At 49.3% G+C, this 27,233-nt stretch overlaps 2 protein-coding genes across 11 annotated transcripts; both read right to left on the minus strand.

Moving 5' to 3' along the window:
* Positions 1 to 2,710: 2,710 nt before the first annotated feature.
* On the minus strand, positions 2,711 to 9,795 carry ENTREP3 (endosomal transmembrane epsin interactor 3). 4 transcript variants are annotated; one of them, XM_079109753.1, is made up of 12 exons: positions 8,936 to 9,791; positions 8,682 to 8,738; positions 8,370 to 8,480; positions 8,144 to 8,263; positions 7,764 to 7,871; positions 6,819 to 6,991; positions 6,589 to 6,688; positions 6,179 to 6,248; positions 5,376 to 5,921; positions 3,914 to 3,982; positions 3,563 to 3,816; positions 2,711 to 3,472 (listed from the first exon to the last, which is right to left on the minus strand). In XM_079109753.1, the coding sequence occupies exons 1-12, from the start codon at positions 9,158 to 9,160 to the stop codon at positions 3,299 to 3,301; spliced, it is 2,007 nt and encodes a 668-aa protein (XP_078965879.1). In that variant the 5' UTR covers positions 9,161 to 9,791; the 3' UTR covers positions 2,711 to 3,298. The 4 variants fall into 4 exon arrangements, with proteins under 4 accessions (XP_078965879.1, XP_078965878.1, XP_078965881.1 ...); XM_079109752.1 differs by having other exon boundaries at positions 6,819 to 6,994; positions 8,936 to 9,786; XM_079109755.1 differs by lacking the exon at positions 7,764 to 7,871 and having other exon boundaries at positions 6,819 to 6,994; positions 8,936 to 9,795.
* A 407-nt stretch (positions 9,796 to 10,202) lies between these two features.
* Positions 10,203 to 26,698, minus strand: LOC306643561 (dual specificity protein kinase CLK2). 7 transcript variants are annotated; one of them, XM_079109797.1, is made up of 20 exons: positions 26,526 to 26,691; positions 24,831 to 25,000; positions 23,208 to 23,436; positions 22,427 to 22,514; positions 22,011 to 22,077; positions 21,720 to 21,836; positions 20,155 to 20,321; positions 19,311 to 19,405; positions 17,572 to 17,701; positions 17,398 to 17,480; positions 17,167 to 17,246; positions 16,893 to 16,983; positions 14,728 to 14,805; positions 13,808 to 13,930; positions 13,603 to 13,723; positions 12,948 to 13,076; positions 11,778 to 11,937; positions 11,578 to 11,679; positions 10,935 to 11,052; positions 10,203 to 10,652 (listed from the first exon to the last, which is right to left on the minus strand). In XM_079109797.1, the coding sequence occupies exons 2-20, from the start codon at positions 24,998 to 25,000 to the stop codon at positions 10,506 to 10,508; spliced, it is 2,295 nt and encodes a 764-aa protein (XP_078965923.1). In that variant the 5' UTR covers positions 26,526 to 26,691; the 3' UTR covers positions 10,203 to 10,505. The 7 variants fall into 7 exon arrangements, with proteins under 7 accessions (XP_078965923.1, XP_078965921.1, XP_078965920.1 ...); XM_079109794.1 differs by lacking the exons at positions 10,203 to 10,652; positions 10,935 to 11,052; positions 11,578 to 11,679; ... (3 more) ...; positions 13,808 to 13,930; positions 14,728 to 14,805 and adding an exon at positions 15,850 to 16,366 and having other exon boundaries at positions 22,427 to 22,511; positions 23,208 to 23,433; positions 26,526 to 26,698; XM_079109793.1 differs by lacking the exons at positions 10,203 to 10,652; positions 10,935 to 11,052; positions 11,578 to 11,679; ... (3 more) ...; positions 13,808 to 13,930; positions 14,728 to 14,805 and adding an exon at positions 15,850 to 16,366 and having other exon boundaries at positions 23,208 to 23,433; positions 26,526 to 26,698.
* Between the last annotated feature and the right edge of the window lie 535 nt (positions 26,699 to 27,233).

The raw sequence follows: 27,233 nt of genomic DNA on the forward strand, positions 1-27,233 counted from the left end.
CATGCGCAGCGACGTCCGTCCGCCGACGGGCGGGTTAAGGGTGGGGCAGATTGAATTCCCACCGAATCCCCCTCACCCAAGCTCAGCAATGTTTCTGAATTTACTCCTTAGGGAACTTGAGGATAGGGAACATCCAGTATCCTGAAGCTTTCCCGGCGAGAACCCCAATGTCCACCTCCTCCTGCCTCATTTTGTGCTGGCGGTGCCTCAACCCTTACTGAGGCTTTATTGTTATTATGGTGAATTATTCAAGAAGCCTTGCAGTTTGACGCCATCTCTGGGTAGTGCTGCCCCATCCTCCTTCCCTTTCCTAGAAGGCACCATATTGCCCCCACAATCAGGGTGTGAAGCTGTCAAGGCCCCCAACTCTGCCACTTTAGTAATTTAACGAGTGTTTGCTGAAGACCTACTATGTGTTGGATCCAGTGCAATGAGCAAGTCTCTGTTCTTGAGCATTTATATTCTTTTTCTTTTCTTCTTTCTATTTTTTTTTTTTTTTTTTTTTTTTTTTTTTTTTTTTTTTTTGGTACTGATGATTGAATCCAGGGTTGCTCTGCAACTGAGCTACATCCCCAGTCCTTTTTACTTTATAATTTTGAGACACGGCCTTGCCAACTTGCTGAGGCTAGTCTCGAATCTGATACTCCTGCCTCTGCCTCCCTAATTGTTAGGGTTCCTGGTGTGTGTCACTGCACCTGGCTGGGAGTTTATATTCTATGGAACGACACACACATATAAACAAAAAAGATGATTTTATTTCATTTTAAAGACCTAACTGGCTTTATTTTCAGTTTTAGAATCAACACGTCATTCCATAAAATAGAGATTAGTATTCCCAGATAATTTTAATGATAAATCTTATGCTCAAAACAAGCTGGCAGGGCTGAGGGAATAAAGTAGGGTTTTGACTCCCATGCCTGAGGTCCTGGGTTCCTTCCTCATCAGGACAAAGCAATAAAAAAATGACTACTGATTAGATTGGGGTGGTATGCTTACTGAGGTGAGTGGAACTAAGACCTGAATTAGGTGAAGTCTCCAGATACCGGGGAGTTGGGAAGTTGAGCATTTCATGCTGGGAAAGAACAGGTTCCTAGTCCTTGGAGGTATTTTGGCTAAAGCAGAAAGTGGGCCAGGTTTGGCTTGATCACAGTCTCAGTAATATTGTAAATAAGCCAATAGATACAGTAAGAGCCTTGATATGACAGGATTTATCATAACTTTGATAAACAGTAGAAATAGATTGATTCAGAGTGGTTGTGACCCAAACTAGGTAGCTGGGGAGAGAGACTTGGATGAATTTGGGGTAGAATTGGTGTGTTGGATGAGGAAAGTCAAGATGATTCCTAAGCTTTAGGAATGTACAGTTAGGCAATGGTAGGACCACATATTGAGATGGAAATAGAACAGGTGTTGGGGATGGTACCCAAAATTCTGTTGTATTCCAGCAAGAGATGTCAAGTTGGAGATAGGAGCTCACAGAGAGGTCAAAGGTGGAGTTACATGTTAACACATACATGGTATGGCTATGGACCTTAATAGGGGTATTAACAGAAAGAGGGAAGTAGAAGAGAGGGTTCTGTAGAGAGTCCTGGGGCCATCTGTGTTCAGCAGTCCAGCAGAGGTATAAAAGCTAGTAAAGGCTACCCAGAGGGTAAAGTAGGAGGAAAAATAAGAGAGTGTGATGTTTACAAAGAATTTTAAGAAGAAAAATGCTGATTATCTGGGCTAATTGCTGCTTAAAGAGGCAGAGAAGCAAAAACTTTGTCAAGAGCAGTGGCTAGCCTGGGTTCTGTGGCTCCTACCTATAATCCCAGCTACTCAGGAGGCTGAAACAGGAGGATTGTCAAGTTCAAGAACAGCCTCAGCAACTTAGCAACACCTTTAGCAACTTAGTGAGACCATCCCTAAATAAATACATACATACATACATGCATACATAAATAGAACTGGGGATGTAGCTCAATGGTAAAGTGTCCTTGGGTTCAATCCACATATCAAAAAACGAAAAATATATAAAAATTTAAAAAGGCTGGGGCTAGGGATGTAGCTCAGTGATAAAGCTTTCCTGGTCCAATGCCCTATAAAGTGGGGGGAGCAGGAAACAGTAGCTGGGGAGAGGTAGGGAAAATAGCCTGATGAAAGTAGATGAGGAGCGAATGAATGGTGACACAGCCTGTAATCCCAACAACTTGGGAGACGGAGGCAGGAGGATTTCAAGTCTGAGGTCAGCCTCAGCAACTTAGCAAGGTTTCAAAATTTAGAAAAATAAAAAGGGTTGGGGGTATAGCTCAGTGGTTAAACTCCCCTGGTTTCAATCCCTAGTATCAAAAAGAAAGAAAGAACCCCTCCCCTGCTTTTTTTCTTTTTACAGTGCTGGAGATCGAACCCAGGGCCTTGTGCTTGTGAGGCAAGCACTCTACAAACTGAGCTACATCCCCAGCCTGTGAAAGAAACCCTTTTGCTATCAAAATGAGCAAAGATACAATGTGGTTTTTCAAAATAGCTTTGAATTTTCTTAAATATGAGTTATGAGGGCAAGTTTCACAGGTGATCAAAGAAGTCTAGGAAAAGATGGGCACAGTGATGGTGGTATGGCATATGCCTATAATGCCTGCTATTCCAGAGGCAGGCAGGGGAATTACAAGTTTGTTGCCAGTCTCAGCAACTTAGCAAGACCTTATGGGGGGAGGGGGGGGGGAAGTCCAGAAGAGAAGTGAGTAATTGAAATTTATTGAAGGCTTACTTTGTGTGTTAAGAGCTTTACAAACATTCATCTTCACAATGTTTTATGGATCAGGCAATTGAGGTTAAGTAACTTGCCCAAGATCATGCAGCTAGAGGTGGCAGAGCTGAGAGGTCACCCAGATTTCTGGCTCTTTATGCCTACCTCACCACCCCAGTGCACAGGCACAGATTCCCCTCTACCTAAACACACAGGACACATTTTATTTCCCTGACCAGAGTGCCCCTGAGAATCAGAGTTACTCTTGAGCTGGAGGGAGTTTATTCATTTTTCTCTTCCAATGCTGTAAGCAGGGACATTCCCCTGATGGCCTGAACACCCATGCAGCACAGAACAGAAGCTCTCCCAGTCCAAAGGGGCAGAAGCAAGCAGCAGGAGCCCCAAAGGCAGAGGGAAAGAGACACTTTGGGGGATACATAGCAGGGTTGTTCTTTTTTGTTTTGTTTTTTTGTGCCAGCCAATGCAAGGGGGTGCTAGGGGCTGCTGATCTCAACCAGCTGGTGCCTGTGGCCCCAGTATTCATCTGGATCTGTTCTGTATGACAGGAAACCCAGGTCAGAGCCCTGTCTCCCTGCTGCCCCCATTGAGGCTGAGGCTGTGGGGACGAGTTCCACGCTCCAGCCGCCGGCCAGACAGGAGGCGCCGCAGAGAGGAACCAGAGCTCAGATCACCACAGCTGCGAAGGTGGAGGCTCTCTCTGCCTGGCCGGCCCCATGGGCTTCGGGGCACCTGGAGAGGGACACAGAACAGGGCATCAGTATGGTTCAACCTGAGCTTCAGAGTTTTCCAGGGATCTTTCCTGGTTCCCCTGATGCTTACCTGCTTATGTCCATGGGCTCCAATGCCAGTGGGGTCTGGGGATTTCCTGGACATCTGGAGGAAACGAGTGACCAGGCCCCGGCCTGGCCAGCTTCCTTTCAGGTCCCCCAGAGAGTGGGCAGGTGCAGGGCCTAAGGGTAGGGGAACCTTCTGGAAGGTGGGCACAGGGCGCCGTTTCTCAGCTGAGCGGGCACGCAGCAACTTAGGGGAAGGGCAGCGGGCTAGGCGGAAGAGGCAGGCTTCAGAGCAGAGCCCTGAAGAGAAGAGAGAGAGAGAGAAGAGACTGGGATATGGGGGGAACAGAGAGGGCCAGATAGTTATCCCCTAATCCTCACCTCCCAGTTGCCTGACCTGTATCTGCAGAGGAAACAGAGGCAGCTTCTTCCTCAAGCACTTTGGTATAAAGGTCCCTGAAGTCAGCTGGGGGAGACAAGGAGTAAACAAGAGTGCTTTGTGGATACACCCACCATTTCTCCACTCTCTTATGAGAACTCGAGCTCAGAGAGAGTTCATGGCTCCCACCTCCATCTCCAACTAAGAAGTCACCATCTCTGCCCACTTGTGCAAGAAACTAGATGGGATGGTGCACAAAGACAGGGACTACAGTGCTATCATTCAAGGCTGCAGCCTTTCCAGATCCTGGTACTTCATAGTACTATTGAGTCGTTCCTGAGCTAATGCTGTTCACTTGCATTAACTGCCTTCTGAGTACTAAGGAGGTCTAGCCTGCTTAGCTTCCAAGATTAGACAAGAGTGAGTGCCTTCAGTGTGGCATGGCCATAGACTACTTCCTTTATCTCCTTTCTCAGCAACTCCATAGCACTTTTGGTTGAAGTACTGTTTTTATACCTGTTTTTCAGGTGAGAGACCAAGGTTTGTAGAGATTAGGTAAGTAACCCAAGCTGTTTTGAAAAAACAAGTCCATTAATTCTCTGCTTTTTGGCTAAGATCAAGTGTTGTATCCATTCTCATCAGTTTACTATCTGATATGTCCTCTATTTGAGGACAATATATTAAGTGGATTTTTGGAGCAAGGAGATGGAATAGGAGCTTGCTCCATCCACTCCACACATCGACCTGGTATTGCATTCCTGGAGAGGAATGGTGCACCCCCTCCAGGGAGATATAAAAAACAACAAAAACAAGTTCTCACTGGGTGAGGTGGTATTATATTAGCTGTAATACCAGCTACTGGGGAAGCTGATGCAGAAGGAGCAAAAGTTTGAGACCAGCTTTGGCAATTCAATAAGACCCTATTTCAAAATAAAAATTTTTAAAGGCTGGGAACGTAGCTCAGAGGCAGAATCCCCAGAACAACAACAATAAAAGTAGGGATGCTGGAGATGTAGCTGTGTGGTAGTGTGCTCACCTAGTAAACATGAGGCCCTGGGTTGGATCTCCAGTACTGGGAGGGGGGAAAAAAAAAAAAAAAGTACTCTACTTTAGCCAAAGAGCTGTCCATGCTCTGTTCCTGGGAAGTGAGCACTGAAGAAGTGTACTGCAGCTGGCCTGTATACTGTAATCCCACCACTTGGGAGGTTGAGGCAGGAGGATCACAAATTCAAGGCCAGCCTAGGTAATTTAGTGAGACTCTGTTTCAAAATAAAAACTAAAAGGGCTGAGGTTATAACTCAGTGTTAAAGCACCCCTGGGTTCAATACCTGACACTGAAAAAAAAAAGTATTGGCAAGAATGGACTCTTCTTTTTCCTCAGGGACCTCAAAAGCATCCCAAGTCCTGGTAGGCATCATTAACCCTCTAACGCCCAGTGCCTATCCTCCCCTGAATGCAAGGGTTAGAGGGGAGGGCTTACCGGTGTCGCTGGAGGTGGTGATGCCCGGGTCACTATGGGACCGTGGCAGCAGCAGCAGTGGCGGGGGAGCCGGATGAGGAGGCCGGTGCCCCGGTGGGGTGAGGGAACCTGAGCTATCGCTGAAGCGGCGAGTGGGGGCTCGCGTGGGAGGAGCTGCTGCTGGGCGGCTGCCTCCCCTGGGGACCCGACGCCTCAACTCGGGGAAGCAAGGTCCCACCCAGGGTGGCCAGCCCTCCAGCCTATGGCAGCTGCGGGCTGTCGTTGGGGCACCCAGTGCGGGTGGGGCCTCAGGGGCAGAGCAGGAATAGGAACGGGCAGCCCGCGGAGGCCGCCGAGGCAGGGGGCTGTCCTCGAAGGGGCCCCGCAGGCCACAGTCCAGACTGAGGCAGTAGCCCGCGCGGCTGCGCTGGATAGAGCGGAAGAGCACGTAGTCAACGGAGCGCACGGAGCCCTGCAGCTCCAGCAGGCACGAGTCCTCTGAAGGGCTAGAGCCGCCCGGGAGGTCACCAATGGCTGACAGCACCAGAGACCCGCTGTCCATGGACACTGTGGGCAGCAGGAGGCACTGGATAGCACCAGGCGTCCAGGCCCAGGCAACCAGGTCCTCTTCTCCCAAGCCCAGCTTTTTAAGGGCCATTGTACCTCCAGCTCTATCTCAGAGGAGACGGTCCAGGGTTCCAAGAAGCCACAAACCTCATTTATCCCTAAATCATTGGCTTAGCCAGTGTTCCCCACCTTTTGCTCCCACCCAGCCATGCTGTCCTTGGCCTCCCTACCCTTACCCACCCCTCGACTCTGCTTACCATCTACAATGGAGGCCACTCGCTCACAGATACAGGAGCCATCATGAAGCTGAGGATCAAACAGAGTAGCCTGCAGAAGAGACAAGGGCCAAGGGTCAGCCATTCATGCTGGCATGGCCACCACCATGTCTGGACAGAGCTCTTGGAGAAATAGATTCCAGACCAGCTTTGTCACTTTGTACAAGTCACTTTGTTTATGTGGACCTGAGTTTCTACATCTGAACTATAGAAATAAAAGTCCCTAAACCACCCACCTCACTAGGCTCTGGGGAAGATCAAAGATGACAGTGGATATGCTAGTACTATAATAATCATGAGAACTATTATTATCCTTAACCATCATTTACAACTTTCTCAGTTTTCCAGGCTCTGTTCTCTGCTTCCCAGCCCACACCAAATCCTGCTCTCACCTGGCTGTCTCCTCGTAGCCCCATGACGGCCTCATAAGAAGGGGGGCAATCAGTAGGGTACAAGGGTACTGGGCTGTCCATGGAGCCATTGTACGTGATGCTGGTAGGATGAGGAAGAGGATCAATGCCTGGAAAATAACTCCTACTCCATGAAGATTCCTCCCCACCAAATCAGGTCAAACCCCAGTCCCCTTCCTCAGTTCCCCCAGCAGGACCCAACCTGGCCTCACCTCTGTGCATCTGTTTCTGAGCTGCAGGTATACTCTGGAGGATAGTAGGGTGGTGGGGGCACAGGTGGCACAAATTCCTCCAAGTCTAGCATGGTGTGTAGGAGAGGGGCCGGAGGCGAGGATGTACAGGCCAGAGGCCCCAGGGGGCCTGAGACAGAGCGCTCAGGGGCCAGCTGCTATGGAGCAAGTAGATCAGTGAGCCTGGTTTCTGGGAATAACCTCTTTGCCCCCCAAACTCCTTCCTCTCTACCTTGCTTTTATGGCCCTACCCCTTCCAAGAAGCTCTACTTCAGGCTGCTCCCTCACCCACAACAAGCTCCTCCTTAACCTTGCCACCACCCTGAGCCTCCACAGCTGGTCCTACCCACCCAGAAATTCCTCCTCTTTTTTCCCTTTTTGTGGTACTGCTTGTGGAACCCAGAACCTGGTATGTGCTAGCAAGTGCTCTACCACTAAGCTAGATCCCAATCCTTCTTATTTTATTTCGAGACAAGATCTTGCTGGGTTGCCCAGACTAACCTTGAACTTGCAATCTTCCTGCCTCAGCTTCCCAGTTAGCTGGGACCACAGGCATGCCTGACAAAATTCCTCCTCTTCATGGCCTCATTTCCAGAATCACCATATGTTCTCCATCACTACAGAATTGTCTACCATTTATCTCCATTTACATCTAGGACCTTCTTGACTCTACCCGACCCAGTCTTACACTCTTAAGCCCCCTCTTCTGGTCACAGACAGGCATCAGGTACTTAACTCACTCCCTGTTATCTGTTCTCTTCACCCTCACTTTGGTATCCTAAATATACCTCCAATAGTCATCATGCCCTGTAGGTGACCCACAGCCCCTAATACTCAGAAGCTAGACCTGTAGCCACTGCCCCATCAAGCCCAGTCCCACACATCTCTGATCCCACCATGCCTGCCTGGCCCTAGCTCCCCATTCACCGTATGCACGAGGTCCAGAGAGAAAATCTGGATGCAGCAGACAATAGCAGAAAGAGTACAGATTATGGCGGCACAAATGGTGAGCCCACAAACGCTGAAGAGCAGGTTCTGGGGAAGGGAAGAGAAAGGGGTAAGGGGAGTGAGGGCTTGGGGAGGGGTAAATTCCATAAATTCTCAGGGCTGGGGATGTAGGTCAGTGGTAAAGCATTTGCCTAGCATGCTCAAGGCCCTGGGTTTGATCCTCAGCACTGACAAACAAAAACATCCCAACTATTCTGGCCCTGTGACGACCTCAGGAGGGGATGCAAGGATGAGAACCAGAAATATGGTAGAAGAAGAAACTGCGAGGGCTGGAGAAGTGGGGTGCGGTGCATACTCACCTTGAGGGCTCCTCGGGCTTCTTCACAGGTGGAGTTAGGGGCAACTTTCAGTTCCTGCCCGGACTCTGGACAGGGCCGAGGTAGGGGATCAGAGGGGCAGCACACACAGACCTTTCCTTCCTGAGTAGGAGTGGGGAGGGTGAGGCAGCCTGGGTCAGGACAAACTCAGGTATCCTGCACACCTCCCCCAATCAGTTCTCTCCAGCTCTGCCTCCTCAAATCTCACCATGGAGCAGTCTCGGAAGTCCCGGGCCAGCTGAGCATTTTTACAGGAGAGAACAGAGCCAGCCATGCTCAGCATGACACAGAGCACCGAAAGCAAAGAGAAGAAGGAGATCTGGGGAAAAAAGGGGTGCCAACTTAGGGCTGGGACCTTCATGGTACTCCTCTACCACGGATGGAGCCACTCTCCTCCACAACCACTTCATGTCTGCCTGGCACCAACTAGAGAGCCAATTCCCTTTCTGAGGACATAAGTGGGCATTCCCTCTGGTGCTGGGCACCTGCCTCCCAGTAGGTAATGGACCCTGGCACCTACCACTAGAGTGAATGGCCGCTTCCAGGACACAATGCCAACCACCCCGGAGAACGCCAGCTGGGGACAGAGTGGGCACAGGCTCAGCCTGGCAGGGGAGGCACCTGGGTGAGCCCCTCGCCACAGGATGCACCCAGCCCTGCAAGGAGGGAAAGGACCAGGAGAGGGAGGAGAGGCGAGGATGTGGGCTTGCAGCTAGCGAAGAGGGGTGGGGCCCGAGGAGCCTCCCCCACCCAACCACTGTGCACCCAACTCACCGAGAACCCAGCCCAAGAGGGGCAGGACCTCTTGATGCTCTCAGTGGTGGTGACGGAGGAGGCCACCATGCTGAAGGTTACCACCAGGATACCCAGGAGAACCTGGGCCAGCCCCAGCGTGAGAAGGGCCTGCAGCCAGGGTCGGTGGAGGCGGAGGTGGGTAAGGCCCCGAGTGCTGGGCCGGCTGGTTAGCGAGCGGCTGGAGTCACTAGGCGAGGGCATCATGCCTGCCACCCGGTTGCTTGCGCCTCGCTCGGCCCCCGCTGGCGCTTGGGAGCATCTCAGAGGCACCCAAGGCCGGGTTCTTTCTCCTCTCCACCCCCCTCTCTCTAGAGCCCGCCCCCTGGCTGGGTCCCCTGGGACATCGCCCAGGGACGCCAGCTGCGGGGGAGCCCAAGGGAGGGGCGTCACGGAGGGACTTCGGGGTGCTCCCTCCCCACCACGGGCACAGGATGGGCACCGTGCCTGGGGCGACGATGAGGACACGGGGACACCGGTTCATCTCATCTCCCTAGGGAAGAGGGGCGCCGAGAAGGGCCGGTCCTACAGAGAGGAGGGCGGCGGTCCGGAGTCCAGGAATGGGTGGGAAGGGTAAAGGCAAGAGGGATATAAGTCTAAAGAGGGGAGGGGTCGGCGCGGGGTGACTCTAGAGGCGCAGTCGGTATGCCCTCAGGATGTCCAGTAGGATCCGGGCCGCCTGGTGGGGAGAGGCCGCGGTGCTGCTGCCTCCCGGGTCGCTGGTTCCGCTCCCCTCCCCACCATGCTCCGCTCCCCCAGCTCAGGCTGCAGCAGGTCGAACACTGGAGGCGGGGGATGGGGATGGGGTTGGTGCTGGAGGAGAGGCGTGGCGGCGGCACGGGCCAGCGCGGTGAACCCCGGGAACTGTAGTCCAGAACCAAACCCTGAGGAGGGTGGGGAGGCAGGGCGAGGCGGGGCCCAGACCCTGGCAGAATTGCTTACGTTGTGTGCCCCACCCAGCCTCTCTGGCGGCTGGCCGCAGCGTTCCAGGCAGACAACGGATTCTTCCTCCATCATTAATGGAGAGGGCTGGGGAGCAGGGCTCCCTGGTGTTTCCGCGTTTCCACGCCCAGTGTGGACGTCCTACCCGCTTCCAGCACCAGCCACCCAGGTCCACCGCCCTGCCCCCACTACAGCTCTCAGTTTACACTCAAGCCTTTTCCTACCTTCCTTGCCACGTTGTTTCCACTCCAGTACCCTCCACTTTCATAAGACTTAATTCCCATTAAAATTTCAGGAAACAGGTGAGTTCCAGTTCCACTTTCTTTTTATTTAAATAACCGAAGCAACAGCCTTGGCACAGCAGAGGGAAGCTGGGTTGGGGTGTGTGAGAGGTGGCAGCAGTGTGGCCTGAATGGGGGGAAGGGTGAACAGTGACTAGATCACAGTGGACTCCCAGCACCCCAAGTCAGGTTCAGCAGTCATGGCCGTGGAATTGGGGGCACTAAGGAGAAACCATCAAGTAGTGATGTTTCCCCAAGTCCCAGAGACCTCAGGGATGGGGCTATGTCAGCTCCCTCAAGTGGCAGGGCCAGGGCATCCCAGTCAGGAGTCACGGGGCCCGGAAGGCATTTTCGGCAGCCCCAGCGGCTGCATTGGCAGCTGCGGTTCGCACCGCAGGGTTGGAGAAGACACCAGCAGCAAATTCTTGCTGGGCCTTCTGAAAACTGGCACCTGTGCGACGGTACAAGGAGTGGATCTGCAAGAAGAGGGCAGACATTTCAGGATAGTGCAGTCACTGCTGCCTTGCCCCACCTGACACTACCAACTCTCACCAGCTGGCTGTTCTTGCTTTTCCTTCTGGACTCTGACCCTCTCACCCAACACACACACTTGTACACACAGACACACACACTCCAGAGGTCCATTAGCTGAGAACCCACCCCTCAACCTGGCCTGCTCCTATTATTCCTGTTCCAATAAGGCCTGTAGGGACCCATGATCTCACCCTCTTGGTCCCACCTTCTACACAGTCCCTCACCCGTTTTAGCATCACAATTCCCAGCACAGCAATGCCAGTGAAGAGCAGAGCAACCAGCAGCATGAGCACAGCTACAGCTGTGTTGATCTTCAGCACCACCAGAGCCGAGATCCAGCCACTGTGGGGGAGGCATGTGCCTGTGAGGAGGGCTGCTCACATCCAAGTATGAGTCCTCTCAACTTCTCCACTAAGTCCTGAACTTGTTCTATCCCCACCCCTCCCATCAGCAGTCACTCCCCTGCCAGTCTGGCAGCATGCCACCAACCACAATCCCCACTACATCCACTCTTCACAGTTTAATTCCAATTTGTGAACCATTAGCTCTAGTTCTGCAAATTTTTCTGAGCATCCTCCCTCCAAACAGACCTTTCTCTGTTGAGGATGCTCTCCCCTCTTCATTGTTACATATGCCTCCTCCAGGGAGCCTTCTCAGATTTGACCACACACAGACCTCTTCCCCTCAGTCTCTGCTGGTCTAGAGCTGTCTGAGTTCTACGCTAATTATGCCGTCTTTCTCATTAAACTAGTACTTCCAAGGAGAAATAATTTCCTTTTTCTGAACCACTCTTACCGCTGTTCCCAGTACTGGCTTGGTCTAGAGGAGTGGGAAGGGAGGATAAGAATGGTTGGCAGCTTCACAGACCTGAACCCCCAACCTGGAATGCCAATGGCCTGGAGGACAAAGAGCACATCCTGGGCGAAGAAAATGAAGAAGAAAACGAAGAAATTGAATGAACTGTCACTCCTGCAAAGAGAGAAAAAAAAAAGGGGGGGGGGGAATTAGGGCCAGAGAAGCTGATGTGGGGCCTATCCCAGGTCCCCAATCACCCCTTCCCCACTTACCGGAAAGCCTTATACATGGGGCGGTACCAGCAGACGAAGGAGCAGGGAGTGAAAAGGAGGACCCACAGCAGAGAAAGCCCAAAGCCTGAGCCATTGCTGGTCTCTACACAGAAGCTGGCCAGGCAGGCGAGGAAGTTCAGGAGAAGAGCCAGAGTGCTGCCTGAGGAGCAGGGGGACAGGATGATGGACAGGTCCTTCTGAACTGCAAAGAACTCTACTTCATACACGCCTTCCCCACAACGCTCACCAGATGTGACAGTATAAGGAGAGAAAGGCAGCTCCAGCTTTCATGGAATCAGCTCAACAGGGAATGGAACAAGCAAATCTCAATCACAAGTGATCCCCTTGCAAATAATCCTGCCCCCTGCCCCCCTGCCACCCGGTGGTACTGAGGATTGAACCCAGGGGTATTGTTACCACTGAGCTACATCAACAGCCCTTTTTCAAATTTTATTTTGAGGAGATAAGGGTATAGCTCAGTGGTAGGGTACTTGTCTAGAATACATGAGGCCTTGGGTTCAATCCCTAGCAAAATAAAAAATTAAAAAAAAAAAAGACTAAAATAAATTTTATTTTGAGACAAAGTCTCACTGAGTTACCCAGGTTGGCCTTGAACTTACTATCCTCCTGCCTCAGTCTCCCAAGTAGCTGGTATTACAGGTGTGCACCACAATGACTAGATCCTTTGCAAAGAATATAAAGAATTCAGAACATATTGGGGAATGAGACCAATGAGATTATGTTGTGTGAGTGTACAAAAATGGCATGATAAATCCCACTATTATGTATAATTACAATGGAAAAAAAGTGGAGGAAAAGAGAATTCAGAATACAGTCAAGCATGGTGGTACACAGACATCCCACTTACTAGAGAGGTTGAGGCAAGAGGACTGAAGAGTTCAAACCTGTACAGGGTACTACAGTGAGGTCCTACTTATTATGCATGGGGACAAAAGAAAGAGTGGGGATGAGAAAATACACTTGCTAGCAAGCTGGTGAATATGTCTGAATTCTAAATGCAATTTTTAAAACAGTAACCCAGGAAGATCCCAGGAAAATTTCTTTATGCTCAAATATTGAGGCAAAGTGAAATTTCTGGTTTTTGAGTGGACTCCAGGGTTTTTAAAAGATCTACCTGTAACTTCCTCCAAAAAGGACCTTACTACTCACACATCCAGAGGTAGTACATGGTAGATACTGTCTTCTGAAATTCTTGGGGAATTTCCATGGAGATGTCCTGGAAAAAGCAGGGCTGAACTGGGCAAAAAGAGGGTAGAGGGGGCCAATTGTTCTGTCGAGCTGTAAGGCACAAAGAGAGCAGGAAGACCCCAGAAGTGAGGCAGATGCCAATGAGGAATTGATCCTCCTTTCCTCCCTTCCCAAGTCCTCTCAATTCTGGGTCCAAGGAGATAAGGGGAAAGTGTGAAAAAATAACTGGAATAGCAAATGTTTATATTAATTTGCTACACCTGAGCACTTTGCATACAACTTTGTGTAACACCCACCACAATCCTGTCAAAGAGACACAAATGTTACTCACGTTTTACAAAGAAGGAAACTGAAGCTCTCAAGATTAGGTACCCAAGGGGTTGGGGGTGCAGCTCTGTAATGGGAGTGCTCACCTAGCAGGTGCATAGGACTGGGTTCAAGCCCCAGTATCATTAAGTAATTTCAGTAATTTTGCTAACAGGTCATGGCTAATGACGTGTCCCCACACCTTAAACTCAGCAGTTTGACTATAGGGCCCATGCTCTTAAGACGTTTGGTTTTTTGCTCCTTGCAAATTGTCAGACATTGTTCCTCACTTTACCAGGGATTCACTTACTGGCTGTGCCACCCAGGGCAACATGCTGCAGCTCTCGCTCCCTGCGGTCCAATTCCTCTGCCTTCCGATTCAGCTCCTCCTGTTTCTTTAGCAGCTCAGCTGTGGCTGCTGCAGCCGAGGCCTGCCCAGCATGAGCAAGGGAGGTGAGTCTTGGAACCCAGGATAGGCCCTTCTCTCTGGCTCCCACTTGCATACACTGCTTTACCTGAGTGCTGTAGGAACCATAGTTCTTGGGTTCAGTGGGGCTGAGCTTTCTTGAGGGCTGTACAGAGGGAGCTGAGGGTGGAGGCAATGGTGCAGGGGCAGGAGGCTCATAGGCTGGTGACGGCTGTTGGGGAAAAGACTTTATAGATCATCTAGTGTTTAATATCACAGGAACCTAGAATCAACTTGAAAACCTCTAGAAGTAGAATTTATTACCTAAGGCAGCAGCCCTTCTCCCAGTTGTTTGGAAGCTAGTTCCTATGTTGGATTTATGTTGACGAATTCTTTTATTACCTGAAGCAGCCATGGCCAGCCCTCACATCCAATTCCTTAACAAGAACTGAAATCATTTATTTTCATACCCAACCCCTTAACAACTGCTTTGTCCTTTATTTATTGCAGTACTGGGAATTGAACCCAGGGGCGCTCTACCACTGAGCTACACCCTAATCCTTTTTATTTTGAACCAGGGTCTAAATTGCCAGTCTGGCCTCCAATTTGTAATCCTCCTGCCTTACCCTCCAGAGTTGCTGGGATTACAGGCACGTCCCACTGGGCCCAGCTCCCCCTTAACTTTTTAAACACCATTTTCTATTCTAGTGGGACAAATAGGCTAATCTTCCTCGTTCCTTGTCTTCCAACTGCAGTTTTTCTCAATTCGACATTCCCAATCTTGATTTTCTTCAAGAAAGTCTTCCCAGAGTTTTCCCCAGGACTGACTTTTAGAATTCAAATCAGACTGCCCCTTGGCCCTGGAGTCCCCAGGATTAGGCATCCCATGGCTGACTGATGTCTTCCCAGGAGCTAAGACGACTGTGCTTATTCCTACCTCTGCATACACTTAAGTCCCTTGCACCTACACAGACTGTGCTTATCATTACTCTTCCCTTTCTTGCCCTCCTGTGCTCTCCAACTGCTCACCTCTCGGGTCTCAAAAGGGTTGTAGACGTCAAGTGTGGCATACTGAGGGCTGGGTCGGTGCTGGATCACAGCTGGGTCCTGAGGGCAGAGACCTGGGCTTAGCTGGCACTCAATACCACCAAGGGAACTCTTCAGGACCTCTCCTAAAGTAAACTACCCGTGTCTCCCAGTACGGCTCCGTCGGAGGCATGCGGTTGGCCCAAGACTTAACTATCTTTTAAGCTCATCACCCAACACTGCCAATACCAAAAGGGGCAGGGCCTGCCTCCCACCACAAGGGTTCAGCGGTCCGGAATCACCATCACTCCCACGTGGCGGCACTTCCCCGGATCAAATGTCACGAGTGGGAATACAAGTTAGCCAGACCCGACACAGCCAGAAAGAATCAACCCGACTGGCCAAAGTGGGATCAGCGCAAGTCACCTGAAAGGGGTTGTCAAGCTCGCCAGACTCGGCGAACGGGTTTCCGCCGTCTCTGCTCTGAGCCATTTTTGCAACCGCGGGCTCGACCGCCCCCTGCCCTCCACGCCCCTGCCGCGGAGGTAGAGGCGGCGGAGGCTCTCCGGGCTCCCTCCACTCCTCTCGGTCCGCCTAGCTTCTCTATGCACCGATTGGTTGAACCGACCGGAAGGATCACAGGAATCCCCGCAGCAGCAGCGAGCTGCGCCTGCGCCTTAGCCAAAAGTAAAGAAGGAAACGCCTCACATGACACCGCCAACTTGGTCTGGGGCGCCAAGTACGGCCCCTTCCCCCACGTGACTTCCTCCTTTCAACGAACTACATTTCCCAGGTGGTCTCGCGTCAGGACCTGACAGATGACGACGGAGCCCAAGTTTTCAACCAGTTTCTGGCTCTATCCTGGAAGGTAGTCTAACGACTACAGTAAGATCTCTTTCCCAACCTCATTACTGGATCAGAGAAGTGCCACCCTATAACCTTTCTCCTTTTAGACCTGCAATAAATCTTCGCTACCTTCCTGACACTAGGTGGTCAAACCGGTGACCAGGCTGACTAATTTTGGAGGGTAAGATGGCCTCCCTTCATACACAAATTCAGAAAAGCTGCCAATTGTCTCATCCCTCCACCCCAGCACCCCCAAACCTCAAACTCCAAGGATGGGGGTCAGATGAAGCACGTCATTTTATTTCACAAAGACTGTACAAAATTCTTTATAAAACATGGGATAGATGCCACCTGTTTTCCTCACTCTGCCCCCATCCAACTCCATGTGAGGGGGCAGGTAAGGGTGGGAAGTGTGTGAATGAACAGCATTATGTACAAGGCAAGAGCTGAAGGGATAAGTACATATTTACACTATTTCACATATTCACAGGTGTACAGAAAGCCAGGAGGGAATGAGTTCAGGCTCTGTTATCTTGTATAAAAAAGCACCAGTGTCCTAGACTGGACACCCACTGCTATAATAGATGCAGGGGGGTCCAGGTTCTGATCGTCACCGACTGATATCACGACTGGAGTCCCATAATTTGGCGTTGGGTGGCTCAGCCCGAAGGCGGGCGAAGAAAGGATGCTGAAGGGCTTCACCCAAGGTCAACCGCTTGGCAGGTTCATACTCTAGCATGCTTTCAATCAGATCGAAGAGCTGGTGGTGGTCCTCTGCCTCTGAGGTAAGATACCGCTGGTGGAGGAGGGCAGGAAAAAAGTGAGGCAGGAGAAATCCTGCCTCTTCTTCAAGGCCCTACCTTTCCATCTTAGAGAAAGATCCAAGGCTCTCCTTGGAATTGACTGGAATGCTATCTTAACATGATCAAACTATGACCAACATTTCTGATACTATAGCTCCACCCACCATCCCACTAGCACAATCACTCCTTCATACTCTTTCCAAGTTCTATTTGTAGATCCTTAACATCATGAATCTTCTTTAGCTCATTAAAATGTAAGCCCTTCAAACAGTAATTTGTTCTTTTCTGTCTGTCCTAAAGAATCCAAGACACTGCTTTGCTGTCTGGTTGTCAAGGTTACGCTGTCTAACCTCCTTCCCTCCACGTAGTCACTACTTCTTATCTGACCTTAAATGGTGTCTTCTTTCAGCTTTCTTCCCTTCCTTTCCTAACCCTGCTTGTGAAATGCATTTCAGGGGCAAACTACCTTAAGAACTGACCTCTGGGTGGTGGGCACTATTTATTCCCTGCCTGGCTCACCCGCAGTGGTTTGCAGTTCTCACGAACATAGCGTCCAGCTGATGTGTTCTCATCCCAATCCAGGCGTCCCCGGTAAAAATATTTCTGCTTTCTAGAGGGAAAGGAGAGGTTGAGGAACTCAGGTTTCCCTTATTATAAGATACTTCACTTATTTCCACATTAAAGAGTAACTGGGGAACAGAAGCTGTCAAAGAAAAGGAAAAAATGACATAAAACAGACCTATTCTGTAATGAGAAAATGAAAAGGGTTAGGCCCTTCTCACTCAAAGTTCACCTTGTCTTTCGGATCATCCGAGAAGGAATGGGACCCAGTATCCTTTCCATCATGGCTAGATGCTCTCTGTTGTCATGAGTCTAGGAAGCAAAGACAGAAATAAGCATGGAACTGACACTGGGAAGCTGGGTGGCTAGATGGGCAATATGGAAGAGCAAATAGGCAAGTCTTCAGCAAATAAAATCAGGCAGAAGAATGTCAGGTGGTCAAGTAAGACCCTTTACCACTTACCTGAAAGAGGGTGAAGCCAACATAGTACTCGAAAATGATGCAGCCTATGCTCCACACATCACAAGGTTGTGACCAGCCCAACTCTGAAAGGAGTGGGAGGGAAAAGGTGTTATAAGACTTAGCACCACCACCACCATCACATTGCTTCACATACGTGGATGGTCTTGCCCTTACCAAGGATGACTTCTGGTGCTCGATAATGGCGAGTGGAGACAATGGTACTATGGTGCTCATGGTCAAAGGTGGCACTACCAAAGTCTACCACCCGCACAGCTGTGCTTTTCACACTGCGTTCATCTCGCTTCTAGGAGCAAGGCAGAGAGTGAATGAACATCTGTACTGCAAACCGATTTTACCACTATTCTCTAAGGTGCCTCTGAGCCTTAAAAAGTCAGCTCTAGCTGAGTGCCTATAATTCTAGCAAATCAAGAAGCTGAGGTAGGGGCTGCAGTTGCAGTTTGGTGGTGGAACACTTGCCTAGTAGGTGTGAGGCACTGAGGCATCGTGTCCATGTATAACTAAAAAAAAAAAAAGAAGCCGAGACAGGAGGACCACAATTTCAATGCCAGCCTGGGAAACTTAGCGAGGCGCTGTGTCAACATAAAATATAAAGGTAGGTGCAGGGGCACATGCCCACAATCTCTGTGACTGAAGGCTAAAACTGAAAGATACTGTGTTAAAGGTCAGCCTCAGCAACTTATTAAGATCCTTTCTCAAAAAAAAAGAACTAAGGTTGTAGCTAAGAAATAAAGCACCCTGAGTTCAATCCACAGTACCAAAAATAAATAAAATAAAATAAACAAATAAAAGGGTTGGGGATGTGGCTGAATGGTAGTGCCCCTGGGTTCTGATTTAAAGCCCAGTAATCACAAAACAAAAACAAAAAAACAAAACACAAACCCAGCCAACTATGGCCTGCTACCACATACCACAGAAAATCTCCTTGTTTACAGTGGAACTTTTAGGAGTAAGGGAGCAAGCTGTGGTGGTGCACACCTGTAATCCAGGCAGCTCGGGAGGCTGGGGCAGGAGGATCAAAAGTTCTGGGTCAGTCTCAGCACCCATGGGTTCGAACCCCAGAGGCTTAGGCAGGAATATTACAAGTTTAATGCCAGCTTGGGCAACTTAGCAAGACCCTGTCTCAAAATAAAAGAGACTGGGCTACAGCTCAGCAGTAGTGCCACTAGGGTGAAACCCTAACAACAACAAAAAGGGCAGTGGAGGGAGAGAATTACAGTGATTATGGAATGGATGCAAGTCTATAAGCATGTATCAGAAGACTACACCAAATAGCTGATACATTGTTTTCCTGAAAATATGTAACACTTAGCAAAGAAGTCAAGAGATGAAGAGCTGCTTTGCTTTTGTTTGTTTGCTTTTTGGTAGGGGACACTTAACCAAGGGGCTCTTTACCACTAAGCTACATCCCTAGCTCTTTTTATTTTGAGATAGGATCTTGCTATATTGCTTAGGTCCTTGCTAAATTACCAAGGCTGGCCTTGAACTTTGGATCATCCTGACTCAGCATCCCACATCACTGAGATTACAGGCACGCACCACCATGACCAGCTATGGAGAGCTTCTTCAGCTCTGAAATCTCCATCATCTCTAGTCAGTCAAGGGAGTTGAGCCTTCCAATCTCACAGAAATGTATTTTAAGAAACAAACAAACAAAAAAAAAAAAAAAAAAAAAAAAAAAAAAGAAGGCATTTTCACTCTATTGGAAAGCACTTTTTCCAAGTTCTCTCCTAATTCACGTCTTCTTAAATCTTTCCCTTTCAACCTATTCTGGTTTTACCCAGTTGAAGCCAGACAGGGAGAAAAAAAGTAAGGGAAGACAAAGAGCTAAACAAAAGCCAAATAGGCCAGCTGTCTGCCTCCAAGGGCCTAGAGGCGGACCCTGTTCATCTTACCTTCTCTAGGTTGTAGGTGAGCTCATAGTCGGAATTCACAAACAGAATATTTTCAGGTTTGAGGTCCGTATGTGTCAGCTTGTTATCATGAAGGACTGCAGAGGAGAAGGCCAGGTCAGGCTTAGTTCAGGTGGCCAGAGCTAACTGGCACCACCTAACCCCAAGCTGAGCACCCAGAGCAAAGCTGGTAAGGAGGCAGATCCAGAATCACTAGGGCTGCTTTCTGCTCTACAACTAAATGAAATGCCTGGTCTAAAAAGCCCTACTGTTTCTAACATAAAGTATACATGTATTTCAACTGATGGAAAAAAAAAAAAGTGTGCTTACAGGTGGTAGTTTTGTACTGACTCTGACGTGTGTATATCTGACATTTTGTGAACTCAATTCTATAAAATTATATTGCTATGAACTCAGTAGAACTATGTACTTGTCTGGAGTCCCTCCCTACCTGGCCCCATAGCTGAATTATTCCATATTCCCATCTGCTTTGCTGCAACAGAGAACATCTCAATTTAGATGAATGTAAACTTCTGACAGGAGTATTTTTGTCTCTTTGTGTTTGCTAACAATTTCCTAATGGGGGAGGGGGAAGGACAGACTTAAGCACTTTGACTTCAAAGGCTGTCTCTTAGTTCCTACTAGGCTGGGTGTGGAGTAAGTGATGGTGAAGACATAAGTCTAGAAGTGATGTTAGAAGAAGAGAGGCCAAGATGACAGTGAACAACAGAACTGCAGGTAATTGTGCTTTGACTATTTAGGGGTTTGCCCAGTCCACAAATGTGACAGAAGAGGTCCAATGGAGGGAGGGGCTGCCCCAGAGTCCACCTCAGCCCACCCCACTCACACTTGACGGCCTGGCAGAGCTGGAAGGCCATGTGGCGCACTTGGTGGATGGGATAGGGCAGGTAGTTGTTGTCTTTGAGGAAATCGAAGGTGCTAAGGCCCAGAAGCTCAAAGGAGATACACATGTGGCCATGGTAGTCAAACCAGTCAAACATCTGGACACAGAGGCTGGGAAGAGAGATGGGGGGAAGGGGGATGTCTGATGAGCTCCAATCTGCCCACCACCCCTCCAGAAGGAGGGCCTATATAGTTGCTGATTCCATATAATTGTGTAAAAACATGCCAGCTAATATTAGCAATAAAATTCAGTTCAGCTAGCAAATGGCTTTTCTGGTAGACCCAAGAAGGGGCACTACCTGCCAATCTTCCAAACATTTTCCTACATTTTATTTATTTATTTATTTATTGATACAAGGGATTGAACCCATGGGTGCTATTGTCACTGAGCTACATCCCCAGCCCTTTTTATTTTTTTTTAATTTTTATTTTTTTAATATTTTGTTAGTTGTTGATGAATCTTTATTCATTTATTTATTTGTATGTGGTGCTGAGAATTGAACCCAGTGCCTCACACATGCTAGGCAAGTGCTCTACCACTGAGCCACAACCCCAGCCCTCCCTTTTTATTTTTTGAGACAAGGTCTTGCTAAGTTACCCAGGAGGGCCTCAAACTTGCAATCCTCCTGCCTTAGCCTCCCAGGTTGCTGGGATTACAGGTATGTGCCATCACACCAGCTCCCCAGAATCCCTGCCTTTTAAAATTTTTATTTTGAGAAAAGGTCATGCTAAATTGCCCAGATCAACTTCAAACTTGAAATCCTCCTGCCTTAGCCTCTCCAATAGCTGGGATTGTAGGCATGCACTACCATGCCCAACTTCCTACATTTAAATAGTCCAAAAACTATTCTATCTTTTGAAGAATTGTTAAATGCCAAGCTCTAGTGTGAATTCTGAATTATTAAATGTTCCCTTCTAAACCCCAACCCCATCATATGAAAATTCATTCAATATCAGCCACTATTTTGCCCATGTTTATACCTTTGTCTTATTATGGCTTTGTTTAATGTTCTTATTCTTAATGCCTATTAATGTATGTGAAAATATTACTGTATGTGGCCTCATCAACATAGTTTAGGTATAAAAGCATAGGTTAAGGTTTTTTTTTTTTTTGAGAGCTGGGAACCAAACTTGGGCCTTGCACCCACTAGGTAGACAAGTGCCCTACCACAGAATTACACCCCCAGCTCATAGCACTAATTCATTTTTTGATAGATATTGTCGCTCAGTTCCAGGGTCATTTTCAGCGTGTATCTCTAAAAAAGTCATCCTAGGGTTAGGCCAAACTGCAAAGCACTCTTAACTGTCCTGAAAACAAGAGGAATGGATTAGAGAATGTCCCAGGCCTTGCCTGCCTACCCTGATGTTGTACTACTCTAAGATGATAAACAAAAGATGAATGGATGGAAGAATCTAAACACCCCTGCCTGCCTAACCTGGGTCTGGGAGTCTTCCCTATGTAGGGGTGGAGCCTCCCAGCCTCCCCGTATACTCTTTTTGCTTGCTTACTTCTTGTTGTCAGGGTCCTTCTCATTGATTTTCTCCAGCACATTGATTTCAAGTCGAGCTGCTTCCTTGTACTTTTCCACATTCTTAATGATCTTCAGGGCTACTCGAGCCCCACCCCTGTAGGTTGGCAGGGCAAACTTTTGCTAGGTTCTTGAGAACCTCTCAGATGGAATGGGGCTGTGCAGGGACTAAGAATTCCTGCCTTTGGCTAACTAGCAAAAAAGCCCCAGGTAACCCCCACCATCTCTTTATACCTAGCAGGTATGGTATAGGAAGGGGGCTGCCAGTTACCTGCGATGGTCGACACACTGAACAACTCGGCCAAAGGTCCCCTCTCCTAAGGTGCTTACAATTTCATCTGAAATAAAAGACAGCAGGGTCGGGGAGAGGGAGGGAGAGAAGGGGGGGCGAATGAGTTGAATTGGAAGGAAAAAGGGTATAGCAACCTGGGGTGAGATGAAGGAAGGGGAACAGATACAGATGATCACAGGGGATGAAACCCCTGCATGATTCCCACCACCTTTAACCCAGGGGCCATGAGAGCTGGGAGTGGACAACAGAGGTCAATTCTCAACAGCAACTCAAACCACCCAGATGAACAACACCACGGAGAAAAGGCAAAGAGGCTGTGACTTGGGTTGGCTTGGGACGTTAGGATGGCTATGGGACCAATACAGGCTATAGGATTGTTACGATTTGGCTTGTACATCGCTCTTGTAGCCAGTCCCCGACGTGGTAGATGAGGTGGCCCTCAGCGTCGTCCTCTACACTCTTGGCTCTCCGGCTGCTGTGCTGCTGTCGGGGGGCGGGGGGGGTCGGAGCAAGCCAGGTGTCGGAGCGGGGGCCGGAGGGAGACGGGGTGGGTGGTGGAGGGGTCACCGGTCACAGGCGCCCAGCCATGGGGGACAGACGATGATGGGGGACAGTGGAAGGGAACACGTCAGATGCAGTAAGGCGGATTGGTGTGAGAAGAGAGAGCGGCGTACAATCCCAAGTCCCCAAACCCAAAACGGGAACAGGGAGAGGCATGGGCAGAGCAGAGAAGTGATGTCGTTGCCAGTGTCACCCACAACCCCATGCTCTACACAATGCCCTTCTGGGTGGGCACAGGTCTCCCCTTGCCCCCACCCAAGCTTGCCTACTAAGGGGGCCACGGAGCCCAGGGCTTGGGGGAAAAAGGCAGTTCACAAGCAAGGTCCCCATGAAAGAATGGAAGCCTCTGGGGCAGAAGAGTTGCTCCAACACAATAAGCCTCGCATGCCAGGGAGGGCACTGGAGTTCACAAAGGCTCAATGCCCATCCATTTCCAAAGCAGATTCTGGGGCCCTTCAAGAATCGTAGAGCTTCCAAGAGGTAGGCAGAGACTCAGTGCCCACCTCAGTGTTCATGCCCCAAAGTTCCGTTGAGATCAAGGATACTTTTCACTTACCAGGGTCCCAGAGGGCCTGAAGAGGAGAGGGGAGAGGAAGGGCCTGGGCTGGCACTCACCGAAGATGAACGGCTGAAAGTTCGGCTGCGTCTCCTCCGCCGCCTGTGCTTCCTCCGGCTGCTGCGCTGGCTGCGGTAACTACTATTCTCCCGATGATACTCATAGGAATGCCGATAGTCTGTGTCATAGTAGGCCTCGCCTCGATCCCGGCTGTAGTCATTGCGCCTGTAGCTGCCACAGTATCGCCGGTCGTATACCCTTCGGTCGGATGAATGGTCGTCATAGCTGCTGTTGGACAACATATCCCCATTAGGTGCATCCGTTCAAGCCACATTCCCTGCCACACCACGTGACAAGGACATGCCTCAACAAGGACAAAGAGTAATGCCAGAAAAAGTGCTCTCAGACACTTTAAGAGTCACTCTGAGAGGACTGCATAAAGGACCAGAGAAGTAAGGTGAGGAAGCAAAGGATTACCACAACTGCATGTCACCATGACCTCTGAAAAGGATCTGCAGTACCACTCCCTCTCCTCTCCTCCAGAGATACAACGGAACAAAGAACCAGTTCTTTCTTGAGAATTTCTGACTGAAATCAGCCTTGCTCTAAATCATTTCTCTGATTAAACACTAAATTATTAACAACATGCAAATCTAACTTTCTCTTAACTTTCTCATTAGCTACCTCCAGCTCTTGTCCTTTGCACATACTTCCCTCTACCTGAACATACTTCTCCCATTTGACACCTACTTTTCCTACAGACAAGCTTATATGTCACTTTCTTGGGAGTTTTCCCTGAACTCACAAGCCTGCCCAACTTTAACCAAATCACCCCGGTATATCCTGAGCCCCTCAAGTTAGTCCTTTTTTTTTGGTACCAGGTACTCAACTCAGGAGCACTTAACCACTGAGCCATACTCCCATACCTTTTGCTAAATTGCTTAGTGCCTCACTAAGTTGTTGAGGCTGGCTTTGAATTCACGATCCTCCTGCCTCAGCCTCCTGAGCTGTTGGGATTATAAGCGTGCACCACCGCTTGCAGCCAAGTTAGTACTTTCTCTATGATGACACTTTTTAAAAAAAAAATTTTTTTTGGACCTTTATTTTATTTATTTATATGTACTGCTGAGAATCGAATCTAGTGCCTCACACATGCCAGGCCAAGGCTTTACCACTGAGCCATAACCCCAGTCCCTGATAACACTTTTTGATGTGTGTGGTACTGAGGATTGAACTCGAGGACTTTAGCACATTAGGCAAGCAATCTACCCCTGAGCTCTACCCCCAGTCCTTTCTATTTTTTTATTTTGAGATAGGGTCTTGCTACGTTGCCAATCCCAGTCTCAAACTTGCAATCCCCATGCTCAGACTCCTGAGTCCCTGGGATTACAGGCATGTGCCTGGCCAGGATAATACTCTTAACACTGCAGTACAAATGGTTCATTTTGTTATCCATCTTTTTTTGCTGATGTTCAGTGCTGGGGATTGAACCTATGGCTTCACATATGCTAAGTAAGAGCTCTATCACTGGGCTACCCCTCCCTCTATCCCTTGTTCTCCATCTTCAACATCACCTTCAGTCAGCTACTTAGCACAATGCCTTAGCATGTAATCAATAAATATTTGTTGAACAAATGAATAGGCAAGTGAACTGGAGTCCGTTTCTCTTCCTGAGGCCTCACCTCCGTGAACGAACATGGTAACTGTCCTCCCGCCGGCGTCGCCGTGTCCTGTCACTACTACTTGACCAGGAGCGACTTCTTCGTCGCTTATGCTTTCGGCTCCGATAGTGTTCATGGTAACTCCCCCGGCTACCTCGCTCTGAGGAGTGGTACCTTCGGGGATGAGGCATCTGGAAGGGATAGAAAAATGGAAATAGTAGGGAAAGGTCTGTTTTCAGAAGTCTCCTCCAAGGACTGGTTGCTCCAAAGATATTATGCTGTTTTCTGTTATTTCTATCTCCTTTTACCACTCACAACTTCCTTAGTCTTCCTCTGCCTTACAATTTCTCCTCCTTGGAAGATAAATTCACCTATTAATTTTGGTATAACACTCTAGAAAGCCCCCTAAGTTCAATTGCTCTACCCTGATTTTCTTGAAACATGGCTCCACAAAGACCTTCAAGTTTGAGCTACAGTTTATTACAGGATGCCACTGATGGAGACTGCCATGGTCCATCCCTGCTGTGATCTAAAATACATGTGCGCCATCCTGTGTTCCTCACAAGTCAACAGAATAAAGCTTTAATTTACAGTTATGTCTGATAGTTGCTAAAAGCATATTTTATCTCCCCAACTAGAATATCAGAGTTCCAAGGGCAGGAATGCAGTTTCTAGAACTCTACATACAGCAGGCAAACTCCAAACACTAGCCAAGTTCTAAGGATCTAAACTTGAACTATCTTAATCACCTCTCACATCTCTAGTCAAATTCCTTGGGAGAGGTTTTAATAAATTAGTAGGCCCAAATTATACTCAGTTTTCTATCTGGCCCCTCCCATCCTATGCTTAGGTAGTAGAAAATACCTGGTTTTTAATTAATATCCACACTATTTGGCTGAGAGCTGGCCCACCTTCTAGTTAATGAAATTGAAATGGTATGGTTCTAAAATCCTTTCTTAAGAAGGAAAAAAAAAAAAAAAATCAGAGAGAAATCACTGTCAAAATCCAGAAAGGCAATAGCAGAACAGAACTAAAACTGCTCAAGGACAGAAGTCTTGTTTGGGGTTGGGATCAGGTATGCAAAAGGTTTAAGGACTCCAACATCTGGCTCCCAATCTGGGCCACTTCTTGCCAACCTCCTCAAAATGAGGAGGGTGATATTTGATGCATTCTTGGCCTAAAGAGGCTGGGCAGGAAACCAAGAAGATGGAAGCACAAGCTTCTCCCAGGTAATCCAACCTTGATAAGCATAGCTACATAAATGCCATCTCACCCCGTAATACTGCCATTAAAATCCCTCATAGGCCTTTCCCCGCACAGCATCTCTAGCTTACGGGATCTCAACTTCTAAACCTTTTTCACTCATAAAACCCAGAACTCTTAAAGTGAAACTCTTCCTGCATGCTTCAAGTGATACTTCTCTGGCTTCGATTGGACCCGTTGGTCCAACTTTGGTATTATGCTCTTTTGCATCTCTGGAACCACTCCAATCCTTACCCCATCACTCCTTATACTTTGCCTCCTTCCAACTTTCCTGTAGGTTTTTCCGGGTACAGTTCGACCTCCTTTCCATTTCCCTACTGCACCGCTTTGCAGATCACAACCCTCCTCCTAATCTCGCCCCCGTTCCTTGCCCCCAGTACAATCCTACCCCAGCCCACCCCGCAGTCGCCATCTTCCCGCGCGGCCCCAAGGTCCGCCAACCCGCGCGCTCACCGTTCTGGCGGCGAGGCCCGTGCGCTTGTCCCACAGGAAGTCCGTGATGGCGGCGGCACTGCGGCCGGAGTCCCGGCACCCCCGCGGCGACGAAGTGCGGCTCCACCCCCCACAACCCGGGACCCTAGGACCTCCCGCCCCGTTCCCGGGCTCCGCTCCAGTCCCGCCCGCCCCGGTTCGTCCCCGCCCCCAAGATCCGCTCGGCGCCGCTCGCACCGCCCCCGCCCAGGGCCCGATCCCAGCTCGGTCTCCGGCCCTGGCCTCTCCGCTCCACCGCCGCCACCGTGAGCGAGCACGTACGCACGCACGCACGTCTTGCGTCCCTTCCCAGCGACCCCCTCAGCTCCGCCCCCAGGGCCGCGCGCGCCACCACGTGCTCGGCTAGCTCGCGGGCGTCGGTCTGTCAGAGCTAGGGAGGCGCTGGAGGCGGAAGTTCTTGGGAGCCGGTAGGGACTCGGGGCGCACTGGGCGTGTTCCAGGTTCACTATGTCCCGCCTCCTGTCCTTTTCTATTGCTCCTCACTTTGACCTTTTCATTGTCACATCTGTGGCTTACTTATTTAGCTTTGGAGGTTAAAGAAAGGATTGTATTTATAGGGTGCCTCTGTTGGGCACACCTGACTGTGGTTAGACTTGGTGATGAGCTCTGATTCTTCAGCATAGCCTGAAAATATCCATTTCTTGTAACAGTTCAACTACCCAACCCCAT

Source organism: Sciurus vulgaris (genome assembly GCF_902686455.1).
Source record: "Sciurus vulgaris genome assembly, chromosome: 1".
Classification (NCBI taxonomy): domain Eukaryota; kingdom Metazoa; phylum Chordata; class Mammalia; order Rodentia; family Sciuridae; genus Sciurus; species Sciurus vulgaris.

Coding starts and splice junctions, on each gene's coding strand:
- LOC306643561 (XM_079109797.1), bottom strand. CDS start 25,000: ATGCCTCATCCCCGAAGGTACCACTCCTCAGAGCGAGGTAGCCGGGGG. Junction 22,078..22,426: donor GGACTGGCTACAAGAGCGAT/GTACAAGCCAAA, acceptor CTTTTATTTCAG/ATGAAATTGTAAGCACCTTA. Junction 13,724..13,807: donor ATGGTTCCTACAGCACTCAG/GTAAAGCAGTGT, acceptor CATGCTGGGCAG/GCCTCGGCTGCAGCAGCCAC.
- ENTREP3 (XM_079109752.1), bottom strand. CDS start 9,160: ATGATGCCCTCGCCTAGTGACTCCAGCCGCTCGCTAACCAGCCGGCCC. Junction 8,739..8,935: donor CCTCTTGGGCTGGGTTCTCG/GTGAGTTGGGTG, acceptor CTCTGTCCCCAG/CTGGCGTTCTCCGGGGTGGT. Junction 8,481..8,681: donor AGCGGCCATTCACTCTAGTG/GTAGGTGCCAGG, acceptor TTTTTTCCCCAG/ATCTCCTTCTTCTCTTTGCT.